The following is a 17,769-nucleotide window of genomic DNA, read 5'->3' as shown; positions in this document are numbered from 1 at the left end:
GAGGCCCTCTGTGCACAGCTGGGGTGGGCTCCGCCTGAGAGCCCCTCTCCTGGGGGGGGGGGGTCGTCTGGGAGGCAGCAGGGCAGCTCCCTGAGCTGAGAAGGGTCCTCTCCCTGGCCCTCCATCCACAGGTGGTGGGGAACTGTGGGGGTGGTTTGTCCACCAAATGATTCCGGGGTTCCCTAACCTGCCCCAGCGCTGGGAGCAGCGATGCTCTGTGGAGACACACTGACCCCAAAGACCCTCCAACTGCTCCCTCTTGCTGGGCCTCCTGGGGGGCGGGAAGCGGGGCAATCAGAGGAGTGCTCCCCCACCCATTCCTGGGGTTGTGCAGGATTGAGGGGGCGTGACCCGCCGGGCCTTCCTCCTGGACAGGCCGCCACGCTGCATGTCCTGGGCATGAGAGGTGGAGAGGCGGAGCGCGACCCCCAGGACCCAGGGAGGGCCGCGGCGGCCGAGGACGCCATTCCGGGGCTCGGTGCTGAGTGACCAGGCGAGCCCCGCGCCCTGCAGTGCTGACACTCCGCGCCCGCCCAGAGCCGCCGCCGCCGCCACGAGCCCGACAGCCACTGAGACAGACACGGTTTAATGGGCGACCAGGCTCGCGCGCTCAGTACTCCCAGAGCGCGACCCCGGCGGGCACGTCCGCGTCGGCGCGCAGCAGCCCCGAGGCGCCGCCGCGCAGGTACTTGCCGTTCCGGGCGCGGATGGCCAGGCGGCCGCGCTCGCGGAACTCGAAGAGGAAGTCCTCGGCGCGCTCGCCGTCGCTGCACACGCTGCCGTGGCTGCCGGTGTGCCAGAACCCGCAGCGCCCTGCGGAGCGAGCGGGAGTCGGCGGGGCGGCTTCCGGCGCCGCGCGCAGCCCCGCCCGCGCGCCCCCCGGGCCCCGCCCGCACCTCGGATCTGGTAGGCGCCGTCGCTGAAGCTCAGGTGGAAGACGTCGTACACCGAGCGGTTGGTGTCCAGCTGGTTGGAGCCGCGGCGGTGGCACACGAAGCCGTCCAGGCCGCGCAGCACCAGGATGGGCCGGTTGATGAGCTTGAGGATGAACTCCTCGTCCTCGCCTGCAGGGGGAGCCATCCCTGTCCGAGCCGGTCAGGCGGGGCGCGGCGGGGGGCCCCCCAGGGAGAGCTCCCGGCAGGCTCGGGCTCCCGGGCCCAGGTCTGCCATCGCCGGCATCCTCCGCGACCTCGCGAGGGGCCTGCCGCACCCCAGCCTGGGCGCCCCGAAGGTGTCGTGGGGAGAAGGGTGCTCTGGGACCTGACTGCTGGGCTGCCGGCCACAGCGACGCTCTGGACCAGCCAGTGCCCGGGAGGGGGCGGGGCTGCTCTGGGCGGGCGGGGAGCGCTCACCCACGAAGTCGCTGATGGCCGCCAGCTGCCCGTTCTTCTTCATGCACACGTAGCGCCCGTTACTGGCCTTGAGGGCCACCCGCCGGCCTCGCCACTCCATCTCGAACATGGTGCTGGCCGAGCTGAGGGGGCGGGGCGAGGTCCCTTCAGAGCAGCAGCAGGTGGGGGCTCAGGGCCCGGCCTTCCCACACCCCTGCGTGCGACACTGCCCCCTGGGGGCGGGGCAGGCGCTTGCTTCCCAGCGGCAGGCACGCCGGGAGCTCTCCCCACCCGGCGGGCAGGCTCCCCAGAGGGGCTGCTGCGACAGATCTCCGCGGGGAGGGGGCTGGGGACGGCCCACTCACACTTGGGTGGCCGTGGCCTGGATGCCCCCGTGGGTCACCAGGGCCCAGTAGCCCCCGGTGCAGGAGTAGAAGGTGCACTTCTTCGTCTCCCGGTCGATCTGCATCAGGAAGGTCTCGTGGTCCAGCTCCTCGTCTTGGTTGGCGGAGACGTTGACCCCTGGAGGGAGGAGAAGGGAAGCCCCTCACGCCTCTCCCTGGGCGGCTGGGGAGCAGGCGGGGGGAGGGGGAGGCAACTCTTGGGGCGACCCCGAAGCCAGAGGGGCTCGTCTAGCCCCTGGGAGGGCTCAGGAGGCGCTCCGCTCGCTCCTCAGGGGCCTGGACGCTCCGCCCCCAGGGCAGTGGGGGCGTGTGGAACCCCGCACGCCACGCCCCCAGCTCCGACCTCGGCCGGGAGCCGGCAAATCCGCGGCCGATAATCAGCTGGTAATCCGCCAGCTCTGCTCCCCGCTGCGGCCCAGCACCCACACCGGCCTCTATTTATATCTCGGCCCTCGGGTGCCGTGTGGGCACGGGGCCCCTGTCCTTCCTGGGGCCGTGGCCCAGGGCACAGCCAGGGCCTGGGGTCCACTCTTGGGTACGGGGCAGGGGCTGGTCCCTTGTCACCGCCCCAGATGCCCACTCGTGTCTGGGGTCTCTCTGGTGTCCTAGGGAAGGCCAGGGCTACCGAGGCTGTGCCTGGGGTCTTGGGCTGGGGACAGGGGAGTGTCCACACTTGGATGGGGGACAGCTGGCGGGCTCTGGGGTCTCCCTGATATCTTCTCATAAACGAAGTTTCTGTTTCCACGGCAACTGGCTAGTCTGAGGGGTGCCGCCGGTCACAGAGGCCCCCCTCAGACCCCGGCACATCCAGCTGGGGGCCTAAGGGTCAAGGCCAGATCTTGTCCCACCCCGCACCACCGGCAGGGCTGGGCCTCCCTTCCTCCCGCCACAGCCCCCAGGCTGGGCCTCCCCTCCCATTCGGGCCACTGCCCGGAGGCGAAGGCGGCCAGGCCAGCATCCTCACGGCCATCCCCACCTCCCACCTGGCAGCGACAGTGAACAGCCCGAGCCCGCCCACCGCCCTGGGCTCCAGGTGGGGGGGGGCACCGCAGGAAACAGCCCCCCCTCCCGGCACTGATGGTCTGCAGGGAGCGGTGACAACTGGTGTGTCCGGTACCCGTGACCGCTCAGGGCCCGGGCCGGGGCCGGCCTCCTGGGGAAGGGGACTCGGAAGCAGACCCCAGGGGCCGGGGACAGCCCCAAAGGCACTAACAGGGTGCACGCCCCACATGGCCCTGCAGACGGGATGCAGCCGGGGGGGGGGGGGGCTCCCTGCCACACAGCCATGTGGGCGCCTTGACCTCAAGGTGGGAGACCTCGCACAGAGCCCAGCGCCCAGAGGAGCTGGCTGGGCAGCAGTGGGCGAGCACCAGCGGGCTCTGCAGGGTCAAGAGGAGTTCTCCCCACCCCTTCGAAGACACGGGAGGAGCTCAGGCCCCTGTCTCCTGCGGCTGCGTCCTGTCCGGACAGGAGGCCCAGACCACGGGACGCCAGCCAGTGGTCAGAGCCGCCCCTGGGGGGCGGGCACTCGGAGGGGAATGAACGGGGGCTTTGGTGCTGCCCCCGAGCCGGCAAGGGGTCCTGCCTGGGACCGCCCTCCCCCAGGCCTCCAGAAACCCCTGCACAGGACACACTCGATGTCCCAGTGGGTTTGCTGGTTTACAGCCGGCTTTTTGGTGCTCTTGGCAAGACTCGGACCACCACGCACCGCGCCTCGGTGTCAGTGAGGGGTGGGGCAGCCAGGCCCTGTCCCGGGGAGGAGAAAGCAGGCGCCTGTGGGAGTGGTCGGGGATTTGGGGGCCGCCTGGCCGTTGCCACTCTGCAGAACCGGCCGCCCCAGCTGCCTCGGATGGAGGGACGGGCCCTCCAGGACGGAGACGCCACATCTATCCTCCTCCCGACACCCTGGGCGCCCAGTCAGCCCCGAACCTCGGGGGGCCGTCAGGCTCACTGCCGGGGAGGTGGGGCGGCAAGAGTCGGCCCCTCGGCGGCAGAGGCGGGCGGTGGGTCTGGTTGCCGGCCACCGTTCCAGGGTGGTCCCTGCGGCCCTGTCCCTCGCCACCACCGAAACCAACCCCATGGACACTGCCACCACACTGCCAGAATCGCTGGGAGAGCCTGCAGCCCCATCCCGGTCACCACAGCCACCCTTACAGCCACCCTCACCGCCACCACCACCGCCACCGCCTCCGGCGGCACCACGAGTCTGGCTCGAGAGCTGAGCTCCGACCGACCCGGAGGGGGTCTTCCCTGTGTCACCGACCCCGTGTCACCGACACACCAGGCACGTGGGCCTGAAGCTGGACCGAGGGGCCCGTGGTGGGCGGGGGCGGGGCCCTCCGCCTGCAGCCAGAGCCCAGGGCCGGGCCACACGCCTGGACACGGGCTCGGGAGGCTGTGGGGCACCCGCACCCGTGCTGGCCTGGCCTGGGGGACACGGCTCCCAGGTGCTCACGTCGGGGCCTCTGCCCTCTGGAGGGAGGGGCTCTGTGCCAGGTCAGGGTCACTCCTGGGCACACAGAACCAGGAGCCCGGGCGGGAGACAGCTGAGCTGCCCGGGGCCACTCTGGGACCTCGGCTCCCTCGGCGGGAAGTAGGAGCTGCCCATGGGTGTTTGGGTGTGGAAGGGCCCACTGGTCACATGGGGCAGGCGACCGATGACCAGGGAGGCAGGGGGACCGGGCTGGACCCACAGGCAGGCAGAGCCTTCCCGCCAAGAAGCACAGACCTGGGGTCATCGGTGCCCTGCGTCCCCCTGGGCCCAGCACTGGAGGGACCCTGAGGTCCTGCCCCACCCTGCCCCTGGGCCAGCCACGTGAGGGTGTGGGAGCACGGCTCTGCCCACCCCCGGCTCTGTTGGCTCCTCCCCAGTTCCCTTTGAGTCCAGAAAGTGCAGTGTGGGGGGGAGGGGGGGAGAACTGGGACGGTCCCGGGCGGGCAGGGCACCGCCCAGCCAGCCTGAGGGGGAGCCCCTCCCTCCCGACCCCAAAGCCAGCAGCCCTCCACGAGGCACCCCCACCGGGCGCCCAGACGCGCCGCCCCGCGCCCCCTCACCTTGCCGCACGGACAGGTAGCGGTGGTTGGCGGCCACCAGCACGACCTGCGGGTGGCTCTCCTCCAGGTCGAACAGCTCGTCCTTGCCGGGCCGCGTGTTGCGGCCGGCGCGGAGCGTGCCGGCGGGCCCCACGGGCGCCAGGTAGCGGCCGTCGCAGTCCTTGAAGGCCAGCTTGCCGGCCTTGAACTCCAGGGTGTAGCGGGCGCGGGCCTCGGGCTCCCAGACGAGCCGGCCGTCGCTGCGCAGGTAGCGGCTGTCGCGGGCCCGCAGGCAGTACTGGCGGCCGCGGAAGATGAGCGTGACCAGCGCGTCCACGCCCCACGGCGCGTTGCTGTCGGCCGCGATCTCGTCCTCCTGCGGGCACAGGTGGGCGTAGCGCCGCCGGCTCACGCTCAGCAGGTGGGCCTGCGGGTGGATGGCCAGGTGCACCGTCCACAGCTCGGCCGGGGACACGGCGGTGGCGAAGCAGGACAGCCGGTCCTCGGTGCCGCCGAAGAAGCGGCCGTGGGGCTCGGACCGCAGCGCCCAGCGCCCGTCCGGCTGCGGCAGCACCAGGAAGCGGCAGTCGCGGCCCGGCCGCTCCGCCTCGCAGGCCACGCGCCCGCCCTCCTCGGCCGACAGGTAGCGGCCCAGGTGGCTGCTGCGGAGCAGCACGGCGGGGCCCTGGCCCGGGACGGGCTCCAGCACCCACGTCTGCTTCCTCTTGAGGCTGGGCGCCGAGGCGTTGACCTTGAAGCCGAAGCTCTCCGCCGTCAGGTAGCGGTCGGCGTCGTTGACCAGGCCGAACTGGATCTTCAGCACCTGGTGCAGCCCGTTGGTGGGCATCGCCGCGGCGGCGCCCCGGCGGGGGGCCTGGCCGGCTCTGTCCGCGCGCTCACGGCCCCCGGCGGCCCCCAGAGGCCCGGCTCCGCTGGGCTGGCCCGTGGCCCCCGGGCCCCGCCGGCGTCATGGACCCGCTGCCCGCCCGCCCGCTCGGACGCTGCCCTGGCCGGTGGCTGCGGGCCCAGGCAGCTCTTACATGACCAGCGGGCAGGAGAGGGCGGGTGGGGGGCGGATCAGACCTGGGCCGGCTTAGGGGCAGCGGCCGCCTGTCCTCGCCCCAGCTTGGATTTCAGCCGCTCCCGGGCGGCGGCGGGGCCGCAGCCGGGGCCGTGGGGCTGGACGGCGCCCCCGCGGAGGGCCTGGCCCGCCCCGTGGGGTCCCCGGTGGCTGCCGCGGCCCCGGGCTCCGGCCCTGTTCCCACCTCCTGGCCCTGGCACCTCTTGGCCCTCTCCCCCTCACCGCCCGCCCCAGGGCCCCCAGACCCAGCGCACGGACCCGCCAGCCCTGCCCAGCGCCTTCCCGGCCCAGCGAGAGCCACCGAGTGGAAAACACGGCGCGGCCGCAACCCGATCACAGCCCTCCACCCTCGGCGGCCGCCAGCGCCTGGCCAGATCCAGTTACCGCCTCCCTGGCTCCTGCCACCAGGGGCGCCTCGAGGCCCCCCACCTGGCGGCTGCAGCCCCCGCGTCCTGCAGCCCCCCGAGGCTGCCCCGGGGCCCCAGGCCCGATGCCCCCACCCCCCTGAGCGTGGCTGGGGCTGGGCGGCTGGTCCCGGCCCCTGGGGCATCAGACCCGAGCCCGGGCGGGCAGTGTGGAGGGAGCCAGTGCCCTGGCCCCACTGGGCTGGGCGGCCCGGCCGTGCCGGCCCCGGGGGGGCCCCTGCTTGCAGCCGAGGTGGCAGCCCTGTGACAGGGACAGTGACACCTGCTGTGGGCCACTCGGGCGGGCGGAGGGGGACGAGGGGGAGCGAGTATGGAGGCGGCAGGCCGCAGGCCCCGGGCCCCGGTCCACTCGGACCTCTTGCCCGCCCTTCTCTGGGGGGGACCCCTGGTCAAGCTGGCCGCGGTGGATGGCCCTGGGACCCCTGAATGGCCGTCCACACCGCCAGAGACACTGGCCTGTCCAGGGGGCTGTGTAGCGCTGAGGCCAGCTAGGAGAGGCCGGACACTGGCCACCCCCGAACCCGGCACCTCCCAGCCCCAGCGGCCGGGCCCCCCCCTGCACCCCAGCCCGCCGAGCCCCGGGGGCTGTCTCTGGGGACGTGTGCGGCCTGGCTGGGCCTGGCTCCTGCACCTGCCTGCGGGGCTGGGCGCCAGGTAGTGAAACCAGAGCTGCCCTGGGTGGGCCCGGGCCAGCGCGGTGTCCTCTTGCTCATCACAGCGTGTGACCCTCGGGGCTCCCTGGGGGCCGGGACCTGGGACCTCGGGGCACTCCAGTCAGTGGGCCCAGAGGCCTGCTCCACCCTCGGGGGCCTGCAGGGCCCAGGCGCAGCCCTGCAGCCGCCTGGAGGCCGGGACGGGCCCCGGGCTGTGGGGCTGCAGCAGGCGGAAATGGGCTCGGGCGGAGCGGGCGGGCCCCAGGCGGCGAGGCGGCAGGCGGCGCGAGGGTCCGTGGTTGGGGCTGGACGCAGGCTCAGGAGCCCTTCCTCCCTCCCCCAGCCCCCTGCGGCCGCCTGGCCCGCCTGGCCCGGGCAGACATGGAGGGGACCGGGACCCAGCCGGGATGCAGAGAGACACCCCCAGGCCGGGAGGACGGGGCGCAGGTCCCCACTTGGGGGGCCCTGCAGTCAGGCACTCAGTGGGGGGAGGCGGCCCCCGCTCCAGGGCCGCGCTGTTCGGCCTCTGCCTGCGCCTCCAGCCCTGGCCCTGGACGGCCGCCGCAGGGCCCGGGGGTGCAGCTGGCCGCCCCTCCGACCTCCACCTGTCTGTGCATGGGGGCAGCTGCGCCCACGGTCCCCCTCGCCTGCAGCCCGGGGACAGGGCTGGGACGGGCGGGAGGGCGCGTCGGCGCTGATGGGTGCTGGCAGGGTGCGCGCGGCACCACGTGCCTGGAGGGGAAGCCCGGCCGCCAGGCGCTAAGCGGGCCTGGCTCCAGGCAGCCTCTTGGCGTCAGAGCCAGCGTGGCTGCGGCCTCTCAGTCTGGGGCCCCCCCAGTCCCGGGTGGGGGTGAGGCGCCTGCCTGGGGTGGCCGTCGGGCCCTGGGGGGGGGACTCTGAGAGACGGGCCCCCCAGGCTGTCCCCTTGGAGGAAGGCCGTGTGCAGAGTGCCCCCCACCCTGTCTCTCCCTCGGGACCCCGGGCCCTCGCCTTTCCGGAAACCCCCACAGCTCTGGCACATAGTAGGTGCTTCACAAGTCCCGTGAACGTCCCGTGTGGGGGTTCCTGTGTGCCGGGCTGAGCTCTGTTCTGTGTGTGTGTGTGTGTGTGTGTGAGAGAGAGAGAGAGAGAGAGAGAGAGACCACACACAGACAGGGATGGGCAGGGCCGGGTACGGCCTGGAAGGCACAGCCGCTGGCCCACCCCCGGCTGCCCAGCAGGGTGAGGAGGAGGCTCACACAGACGTGCCCACCACCACGTCCTGCCCGGCCTGCCCCCTTGGACCCCCAACCCCGACACCGTCCCCTCCCGGGACAGGACGTGCCCACAGCAGGTGCCCACCGTCCCAGGCTGTCGTCACCTGCACCTGCCGGACCTGCAGGCAGGCCGCTCGAAGCTCCGACTGAAACAGGTTTTACGCTGGGGGCACCTTGTCCTGGGGGCCACCAAGAGGCCACGGGGGTGAGCTGCACCCGGCCCCTTCCTCAGGGAGGGACCATCTGTGGCTGGACACGGCCAAAGGGACGCTCGTGGCCACCGTGGGCCTGGGAGGCAGGGGACCCCTCAGTTGTGGGGAGCCCCCAGCAGACAAGGCGGGGCTGGTCCCCTTCGGGGTGTCCGGCAGGGCCAGGGGCAGGGAGGGCTGATCCAAGGGTCCCAGCCTCCGGTGTCCAGCCCGGAGCTCTCAGGGCAGGACTCCTTTCCCGGGGTGCTGGGGGCTGGGCGGACCGGGCCTCTTGGAGGGGCCCCCATCTCCAGCCAAGGCCCCCCAGGGCTGCAGGGAAAGGACCCCTCCTGGGCCCATCTAGACCAGTGGCCCTGGATGCCAGCGCCAGCCTGGGCTCCTGCCAGCACGCGGCCTGCTGCCATGGCGACCAGCACGCGAGCCAGGCTGGGTGCTGGGCAACGCTGCTGTTGGTGGCGTGAGCTGGCACGGGCCGGTGTGTGTGCTGGCTGGGGGCGGGGCGGCCCCCGCCTTGGCTGGCCCGGAGCCCTGGAAACTGGGAAATGGCCCAGGACGGAGGCTGGGCAGCCCCCCTGCTGCGGGACCTCCACGAGCCCCACCTTCCCAGACCCGCCCCAGGCGCCGGCCCCTGCTCTGGGCATCACTGGCCGCACCTGCCCCCGGGCCTCGAGGCTGCAGAGTTGCTGCCCATGGAGGAAATCCCAGTGCCCACCCTGGTGTCCAGAGCCCCTCGGCCCCAGGCCCAGCCACCTGCTACTCTTCGGGCATTGGGCTCCCGCCCCGCCCTGGCCCTCTGCCCCTGCACCAGCAGGCCTGGCCGACCCGCCCCTGCTGGGCCCCTGCTCCGGGAGGCCAGGCCGCCCTGCCAGCCCGGGTGCAGGCGGGCCCAGCCCAGGCCCGGGTCTCCTGGGTGCCCGTCCCAGCCCAGCCCCGGGGTCTCACGTGGCCGGGCCCAGGGCCCAGCCTTGCATGTCACTCACTCCTGCACACGGGCCGGCTCGGCCGCCTCATGACTTTTTCATGGCCCAGCTCTCTGTGGCCCGCGGCTCCCCTTACACGGTGGGCGGGGCCCGCTCCCCTCACTCCGGCCCAGCAGGGTTGGTTTACTGTGGCCCGAGGGCGGTTTAGGGTGACAGCTCCCCGCTGTAGGATGGGGGGCAGTGTTGGAGCGAGCAGCGTCGGGGCGGGGGGGGCCCGGTGCCCATACTGTGCCGTGCACACGGACGCTGGGGTGCCCAGCCCGCACTTTCTGTCTGCTCCACGTGAAACCACCCCCACCCCCAGGGCCCCTCTTCCACCCCTTCCCGGTGCTGGGCAGGGTGGGCCCTCAAAGTTCATGGACCCTCTCCTGCCTGGCACAGAGCCGCTGGCTGGACTGGGGGAGCCCACATGGGGCTGTCAGGACCCCAAGCTGGGGCGTCTCCTGTCTTTGTCTCTTGTAAGATCATAGCCGGGGGAGTTCGGTCCAGCAGGGGAGGGAGAGACGGGGGGCCTGAGGGCCACAGCGAGGCCGAAACGCCCTGAAGGACCATGGGGACAGAACCAAGGGCATCCGAGCCCCCCGAGGTGCCCCGTGGTCTTGGGCGATCATTCCACACCCAAACCCCAGGACCTTGGCACGACCCTAGGACCAGAGAGGAGCACCCCAAGACTGTCTCGGAGTGGGCCCCTGGCTGCATGGGGCTCAACCCAGGGACTAGACCCGCTTCAGGAAGACAGACATCCGCTTCCTGCCCACCTGGGTCTCCAGGTGCGCAGGGCGGGGGCCCAGGTGGGTCAACACCTGTCAGGAACTTGGGTGCCCCAAGAACCGGACAGCAAGTGCAGCAATCAGTGAGTGGTCAGTGAGTGAAATGGTCTCAGAACAGAAGGTTAAATGCTGGAGCAGAAGAAGAGATTCCACTGCAGGGTCAAAGGAAGTAAAAAACATCCCAGAAAATTATTTAAAAAAACAAAAGAAAACAAAACGAAGACAAACAGAAGAAAAAAAAAAAAAACGTTCATGAGTGCATCTAGTAGCTGTGACATTTAATAAAGCTTCCCCCCAGAAAGAACAGAGAAAATGAAGCAGGAGAGAAATGGTGAAAGAAATCACACAAGAAAACTCGCGAGAACGGAAGGATCTGCGCAGCAGGCGTCTCCAGGGGGCCAAGGCGGGAGCGAGGGGCCTCGGGGTGGGGAAGCCCCCCCCCGCCCCCCCCCAGAGGTCGGATGGGCGGGGACAGGGCGGCCCCGGACGCCGGGAGCGCAGCGCCTGCCATCAGAGACACCGCGAGGTGGGCGCCGGGCACCCAGGGGAGTGGGAGTGCCGCCTGGCCGCCTGGCCGCGGGCGTCTTCTGTCTACCGCCCCACGGCCCCGCAGTGACCTGACCCCACGCGGCTCTCTCCACCCCCCAGAGCTCCGCCTTCAGGGCCACGGCCCTCTGCTCCTCCCCCCACTCCCCCCAGGACCCCCCACTACCCGGGTGCAGTCCTGCGGGACCCCTGAGGCTGCCCCCCTGCCAGCACCCACCCCCTTGTGGTCCCGCGGCCTCCCACAGACCGCAGGGTGTGTGCACGGGGTGGGCGGGGTGTCTCAGAGGCCCGCCCCTTTGATTCTGGCCCCGCCCTTCCTGCTGTGAGACCCGGAACCGGCGCGAACCTCTCTGAGCCTCCCGTCCCTTCTCCCCGAACTGAGTAAATGCTGGGCGCTGCTGTGTATTCAGCAGACACGTGGGCCAGGTCCCCGCGTGGCCCTAGCTTTGGGGTCCCTGTGTGGGTGCCTGTGTGTGCATCGGGTGAGCTGGCCCTGCCCTGTCCCGTTGCCCTGTGTGCGGGCTGACCCGTAGGCCACCTTCTCTCCCTGCGTCAACACTGGCTGAGGTCACCAGCCACTCCCAAGCTGCTCTGCGTCACCCTTGGGCGCGGTGACTCCACGGGGGCCTGCGGCCCAGGGCGCCCCCCTAGACCCGGGCAGGGCGGGGCGGCGTGGGGTGCGGCGGGGCCCGCAGGCGCCTTGGGACGCCTCACCTCCGCCGGGCCCCAGGGCCCAGCCGCGACAGCGGGTCCCACCTGGCGGCCCACCTGGGAATGACACGGGACTGCCCGGGAGCCGGGCGCCCCCTCCTGGTCCGGGGCTCTAAGTGCCTCGCCTCTCCGGGCAGTGACCCTGGTGCTGGCCTGGGGAGGGGCGAGCCGACCGCAGACACTGCACCAGCCTCCAGGGTCCCCAGGGCCCTGGGTGCCCTCCCTGGCCGTGCTCCGCTGGGGCAGAGAAAATGCGGGGTTTCTGGTGGAGGGGAGGGGGCTCCGGCACCGGGTCGGAAGCCAGCTGACAGTGGGGGGGCAGGATGGCCGCGGGGAGGCAGGGCCACCTCAAGGATCGGCGCAGGAGGGCAGGCAGGGCATCCCAGGCCTCCGGCCCCCGTTGGCGCAGCTTGGGGGTCGCTCGCTGTGTTTCCCGCCTGGGCCCAGCCAGCCTCGCGGGGCCCTATTTCTCCCGCGTACACCAGCTAAGTCGGCTCCGGGAAAAGCCTGTTCCCGGGGGCGGGGCCGGACCGGGCGGAGCGTGGGTGGGGCGGCACAGGATGTGCGATCCGGCTCCGCCCCCGGACAAACCGGGACGCGCGGCCCTGGGCTGGGCCTGGAAGAGAGTGCCCTGGGGTGGGGGGGTCCCACGGGCCCGCGGGATCAGACCAGCTCCTCAGGGGGTGTGCTTCCCTGCCTGCTGGGGCTGCCCCTCCTCCCTGCTGTGCCGTGCCCCTTTCCCCCCGGAAGCCAGTGCCAGCGAAGGAGGGGCGGCGGCTATAGCCAAGGATGGCTAGTCAGGACCCCACCTCCCCCCACTGTGCCCACCCTGGGGACAGTGTCCGGGAGGACAGATAGCCCAGAGACACGGTCTCCTGCCTATACCCCACTCTGACCCCACTCTGACCCCACTCGGCCAGGTCACCTGGGCACCTTCTGTTTTGCCTCAAGGACCTGCCTGTTTCCTGCGCCGCGGGGAACCTACAGCTGGGTGCTGGCGGGTCGCGGGGGCAGGCAGGCCCCTTTCCCCTCAGCCCAGCAGCAGCCCTGTCTCCCCGCACGCTGAGTCAGGGCTGGGGTGGGCGCCTGTGGGGCTCTCCCCTGCGCACCCCTCAGCGTGGCTCCTCCCTTCCCGCTCCTCCGCCTCTGTCCTCGCTGTCTGCCGGGGTGGGTGCCCGGCGCTGCTCCAGGCGCCGGCGAACCTAAGCCCCTGGGGAGGAGGTCGGGGACAGCGGGGCACTGGCCGGGGCTGGTGGGCAGGGAGTCGCAGGTGCACTAGCTGAAGCGGCGGGGTCAGGTCCCGTCCGAGGCAGAGGGTGGCAGGAGGAACAGTGTCCTGATTTGCAACATCAGCTGCGGGGGAGCAGGAGGTGGGCGGACCAGCGGACACCGCGTGGGTCAAGGATGTGCCAGGGGCGCTGTGGCCTGGCAGGCGCCCTGGATCCTGTCTCTGGCTCCCTGCCAGTAAGAACCACTGGCGGGGGCGGGTGGCAGCAGTCCACCTCCAGGCAGGGGGGCCTGGAGAGTGCCTTCCACTCAGAGCGAGGCCCCGCTGCCCTGCTCTGACACACAGAGGGGCTGCGTGCTTCTGAGTCGCCACCAAAGATGGGACACCTGGGGACAGCAAGGCTTGAGGCCCGGCAAACCCCAGCAGTGAGGCCTAGGAGGGAAGGCCCCCCAGTGGCCCCCTGTCCTCAGGCCTGTCATCCAGGGCAGGTGGGCCCCCAGCCTCAGAGTCCATGGGGCCCAGGTCCTGACTCCCAGCCCAGCACTTTCCCGGGAGCCCCCCCTAGCCACTGCCCCCCATCGCCCCGGCCAGGAGAGGGGGAGCCCGGCCAGAGGCCAGCGGGCCCGTCTCTGCAGGCCCTGGAGCCCTCCTCTGCCAGAGCAGCAGGCAGGAGGGGCTCAGGGACCCCTGATCTGGGTGTCTCTCTGCACCTGCCCCCTAACTTCCTGTGGGGGGCACACCGCGAGCCTCAGTTTCCCTGTTGTGAAGTGGCACAGCCCTGTCCTCGGGCAGTGAGAGGTGGACGGCACGTGAGGCCCCACGGGGTGACTCAGTGGCATCAGCACACGCAGAGCTGGCTCCCTCGCGCAGTGACCACACGGCTGACCCCTGGAGGCTGCGGGGGGCTGTGCGGGCTGGGGTGCCGGAGGGGGCTGAGCCCAGACCCGGGGGAGCCCTGGGCAGCGGGACCTGCTGCGCCCCAGTCTGAGCAGCTGGAGAAGTGCCTATGGGGCACCGGCCCAGGGACGGGAGCGTGTGCCCCTGACCTTGCCCTTCGACTGGAAGGTGAGGGGGGGAAGCCATGCCGGTGGGAACCTGTCCTTGTCACCAGGGCAGCCCTGGGGGCTACGGTTCCAGAAACAGGGCCCGTCCGGGGGCTGCCCCTGCCCCCGGGGGAGCCCACCCAGCGCCCCGGAGTGGGCCTTAGGTGACATTGGGCCCGCCCATGGGCCAGGGAACAGGACAGTGAGTTGGGAGCGGAGGAAGTTTGGCTGTCCTTGGATTTTTTAAAAAGATTTTATTTATTTATTTTTAGAGAAAGAGAGGGAGAGAAACAGCCACGTAAGAAACACCAATTGGCCCTGGCTGGTGTAGCTCAGTGGATTGAGCGTGGGCTGCGAACCAAAGCATCGCAGGTTCGATTCCCGGTCAGGGCACATGCCTGTGCCGGGCACAGGCCCCGGCCCCCAGCAACCGCACATTGATGTTTCTCTCTCTCTTTCCCTCCCTTCCCTCTCTATAAATAAATAGATACAATCTAAAAAAAAAAAAGAAAAGAAAAGAAACACCAATCGGTTGCTTCTCATAAGTGCCCCGACCGCCCAGGGCTTCCCTGGACTCTTTAAAATAAAGTCTCCAGGACGAGGCCATCTTAGGGCTACAGAGGACTCGCAAAGGTGGCGTGCGCGCTCCTGCAGGCCCCCACCCTTCCATTCCCCACCTTGGTGTCCCACAGGCTGTCACCCTGCGATTGACCCGGCTGCGTGGTGCTAATTGCCCTCCAGACTTGACCTGTTCTTCCTGTTTCCTGTCCCAGGACCCACCCCGGGAGGGGAGAAAAGGCATTCCGGGCAGGTGGAACACGGCAGGGGCAAAGGCCAGGACGGGGAGGCCTCAGCGCCAAGGTTCTACCCTGCTGCCCGCCGAGGGGAGCCGTCAGCTAGAGGTGGGAGGGAGGCGGAGGGGTAGGGACGGTGCGGCGGGTGGAGACGGGCTTTGGGCGGTGCTGTGAGGTGTGGAGGTGACCCAGATCCTGGGGAGCAGCCCGAGGCTGGAGCAGGGAGGTGACAGGCAGCGTGGGTGTCGGGGGAGGAAGAGGTGGGAAGAGCCTTGAGTCCCGGCGGCCCGGTAGGCGGGCCTGGGGCGGCCTCGGCTCGGCCACCCTTCCCTGCACGGGGAGCCCCGCCCTACTCTGCAGCCTTCTCAGCCATTAGGGGGACGCAAGATGAAATCAGACCCACCGAGGTCGCAATAAACCCACGTAGGGCAGCGCTGAGCTAGAACAAAATCTCGTACTTCACGAGCCCTAAGTGTCCGTCCTCAGATTGGATGGACACATCCGCTCCGGGGGGGCGGGGCGGGCAGGAGGGCGACCGCAGGCGCGCTCTCCACCGCGGGGGGGCCCCCTCATTACTGGCCCCGGCTGCTCATCCACACGGGCCCCTCCCCAGGGGCCCCCGAAGTCGGAGTAGGGGCGGTCCTGCGCTTTCCGGAGCACAGCCCTGCGGTGACCTTGGGCGAGGCCCTCGCACTGCCCTGTTGCAAGACTGAAAAATCTGGTCGCAGAATGCGGCGCTTCCGCAAGCCCTGCGCCAGGAGGAAGGGGGGATGGGCTCGCTCCACCTGTGGCCTGCTCCCACCGCGTCCCCTTACTCCTGGCTTCGGGAGGTTCTTCCCTGGCGGCGGTCGCCCCTGTCCTCGCCCGCGGGGCATCCAGCTCCGCGCTCCCCACCTCGGCGCCCACCAGACCTCGGGGGACACAGGCACCTCGCCCCCGCCCCCGGCCCGCCGTGGCTGGGCCTGGCAGGGGGGCGGCGGGGTCCTTGGGAGGCACGGAGGGCCGGGGGTGGGGGTGGGGAGCGGCAGCGGTCCCCCCTCCTTCCCCCGCCCCTCGGAGGCGCCGGGGCCGCCCCGCCACCGCCCCTTTGTTCCGATGGCCAATCGGCGGGCTCCTTGACTAAATAAGGCGAGGAGCGCGCCGGGCGCCCGCCGTCCGTTACTTCCGTCCCCCGCCCCGCCGGTGACTCAGGGCCGGCGGCGGGCGGGGACGGGGCTGCCCTGGACGCGGTTTCCCGGGCGGCGCCGAAATCGCCAAATATGGCCGCGCCGCTCGCTGCCGCGCTCCGCCCGCACACCTGCGGCCGCACCTCGACTTCCCCGCCGCGGGTGACACAGCCACTTTAGGGGTAGTAGCTGCCCCCGCCCCGCCTCCCAGCCCTCCGGGTGCGGGGCTGGCGCCTTGCTGACGGGGAGCCCCGGGAATCTCGGCCTCGCCTCACTTTCCCCGGACTCTCTGGCCTTGCACTCGGCGCCCAGACGGGTGCAAGGTGGGAAACTAGGGCCGTAGGGCGGGGACAGAGGTCCCTGGGCCTCTGCCGCTCCATCTGTCTCCAGAAGCGGTCCACTCCCCCCTGCATATCCCAGACAAAGGAGGGTGAAGGGAACTGGATGGGGTGGCAGGCACCCCCCGAAGTCAAGGGGTCCGGCCAGGAGCAGAGGGTGGGCAGATGCAGCAAGAAGGTCTTAGATACTTTCCACCTCCCCCACGTTCTGAGTGACATCTCGGGACTCCCAAAGTGGAATCAATCACCTTGCATCACTGACGCCCCCACTGTGAGAGGGAGTCAGGGTGGGCTCTCGGGAGGCCCGGCCCTAGGGTGCCCCTTGGGTGGGGCGGGCACCTGACAGCCAGCCTCGCCTGAACCTGGGGCAGCCTGGGAGTCACTGACCTAGCTAGGCCCAGTGGCACAGGTGGCCAAGGGCAAGGCCCTGGCGTCTGGGGACTGCAGCCCTCAGGTGCTCGGGGCAGCTGCTTCCCTTCTGGACCCAGCGTCCTCATCCCCAAATGTGGCCGCCAGCTGACGGTGCAGGGTTCTCGGGGTGCCTGGCCCCAACCACCCCGCCCCCCAACCTCAGACACGGGCCCCAGTCAAGCTGAGTGTCTGGGACAATGGCCCAGGTCCCGGCCTCCCTCTGTCTGTTGCCACTGCCACCCCTCTTGGCAGGCGCTCTTCCCCTGGCCCTCTGGTGGTCATGCGAAGCAGCTCCCCAAGTTCAAGTGACCCCGAGAAAAAGCAGTACACTTCCTCCCCTCCCCACGGGGCAGGAGCACTGGCGCCAGCAGGTGCGGCCCGGCTGCGACTGGTCTCCCAGCACAGGCTCCGGCGAAAGGGCGCGCCCGAGACCAGGGAGAACCCACAGTCTCGGGCGCCCCGGCCCCAGGGCAGAGACGCAGTAAACCCCCCCACCCCCCGCCCCCGGGGTTGGCCCTCTCCGGGTATCGCAAATAGAGAAAACGGACGCCCCTCAAGTCTAGCGGGGGGTGAACCGGCCGGGAAAGTCGTTTCCCCTTCTCTGACTGCTTCCCCACAAGGTCCCCAAGTCATTTAAGTGAAAGCCCCATTCTCTCCTAGCGGATGGGGGGTGGGGTGGCCCCAAACCCGGAGCGGAGCAGCGCTTGGGGACAATCGGGGCTTCGGTTTGAGGAGCAGGATGCGTCACGTGTGGGTAACACCGGGCTTCTGTCTGCACCGTGCCCTGCCAGGGACCCTGAGCAGGGCACCCCCTCCCCTGGCGGAGGGGCCTGGGCGGTCACAGGTGCCCAGTGGGGCGGGGTGCGAGGTCAGGGATCCCCGGGGTGCCCCCGGCCGCGGGGCCAGAGCGCCGCAAGGGCGGCCTGCGGGAGCCCCCACCCACCCTTCCCCTGGCCTGGCACGGGCTCGAAAACAGCCTTCGCAGCCCAGCTCCCTGCGGAGCCTCAGCGGGGCGGAGGGGGTGCAAAGCCCCGCAGTGGGTCGGGGCCGCGGCGACACACCCTGACTTGGGGCGCGGCCCAGCCACCGGCCAGGCGGTTTCGGGGTGCAGCCGGGCCCTCCCCCACAATGCACGGCAGTCCCGGGGCGGAGCCGGCCGGTCGGTCCCGCGGGGTCCTCCCCGCGACCCTCTCGCAAACCCGGGGCACCCCTGCTTGCCCCACCCTCGCGGCAGCTCGCGCGGGGCGTCGGGCGCGGGGTCTCCGGAGCCGGGCCGGCGCGGGCGGGGCCGTTGGGGGCGGTGCGGGCGCGGGGCGGAGCCGAGCGCCGGGCCCCCACGTGCCCCGGCCGGGCGGGCCAATGGGCGCCCGGCGTTCGGAAAGATCGCCAT

The 17,769-nt window shown here is 70.9% G+C and overlaps 1 protein-coding gene across 2 annotated transcripts; it reads right to left on the bottom strand.

Annotated features, from left to right (window-relative positions):
• Positions 1-567: 567 nt before the first annotated feature.
• On the bottom strand, positions 568-6,269 carry FSCN2 (fascin actin-bundling protein 2, retinal). Of its 2 annotated transcripts, none has more exons than XM_036034253.1 (5): positions 4,790-6,269; positions 1,697-1,853; positions 1,353-1,474; positions 897-1,082; positions 568-813 (listed from the first exon to the last, which is right to left on the bottom strand). In XM_036034253.1, the coding sequence occupies exons 1-5, from the start codon at positions 5,613-5,615 to the stop codon at positions 611-613; spliced, it is 1,494 nt and encodes a 497-aa protein (XP_035890146.1). In that variant the 5' UTR covers positions 5,616-6,269; the 3' UTR covers positions 568-610. The 2 variants fall into 2 exon arrangements, with proteins under 2 accessions (XP_035890146.1, XP_028377490.1); XM_028521689.2 differs by having other exon boundaries at positions 897-1,064; positions 4,790-5,794.
• Positions 6,270-17,769: the final 11,500 nt, after the last annotated feature.

Source organism: Phyllostomus discolor, chromosome 8 (genome assembly GCF_004126475.2).
Source record: "Phyllostomus discolor isolate MPI-MPIP mPhyDis1 chromosome 8, mPhyDis1.pri.v3, whole genome shotgun sequence".
Taxonomy (NCBI): Eukaryota; Metazoa; Chordata; class Mammalia; order Chiroptera; family Phyllostomidae; genus Phyllostomus; species Phyllostomus discolor.
The sequence above is the reverse complement of the archived record's forward strand: the minus strand, read 5'-3'. Positions and strand labels throughout refer to the sequence as shown.

Coding starts and splice junctions, on each gene's coding strand:
- FSCN2 (XM_036034253.1), bottom strand. CDS start 5,615: ATGCCCACCAACGGGCTGCACCAGGTGCTGAAGATCCAGTTCGGCCTG. Junction 1,475..1,696: donor CAGGCCACGGCCACCCAAGT/GTGAGTGGGCCG, acceptor CCGCCCCCTCAG/CTCGGCCAGCACCATGTTCG. Junction 1,083..1,352: donor GGCCATCAGCGACTTCGTGG/GTGAGCGCTCCC, acceptor CGGCTCGGACAG/GGATGGCTCCCCCTGCAGGC.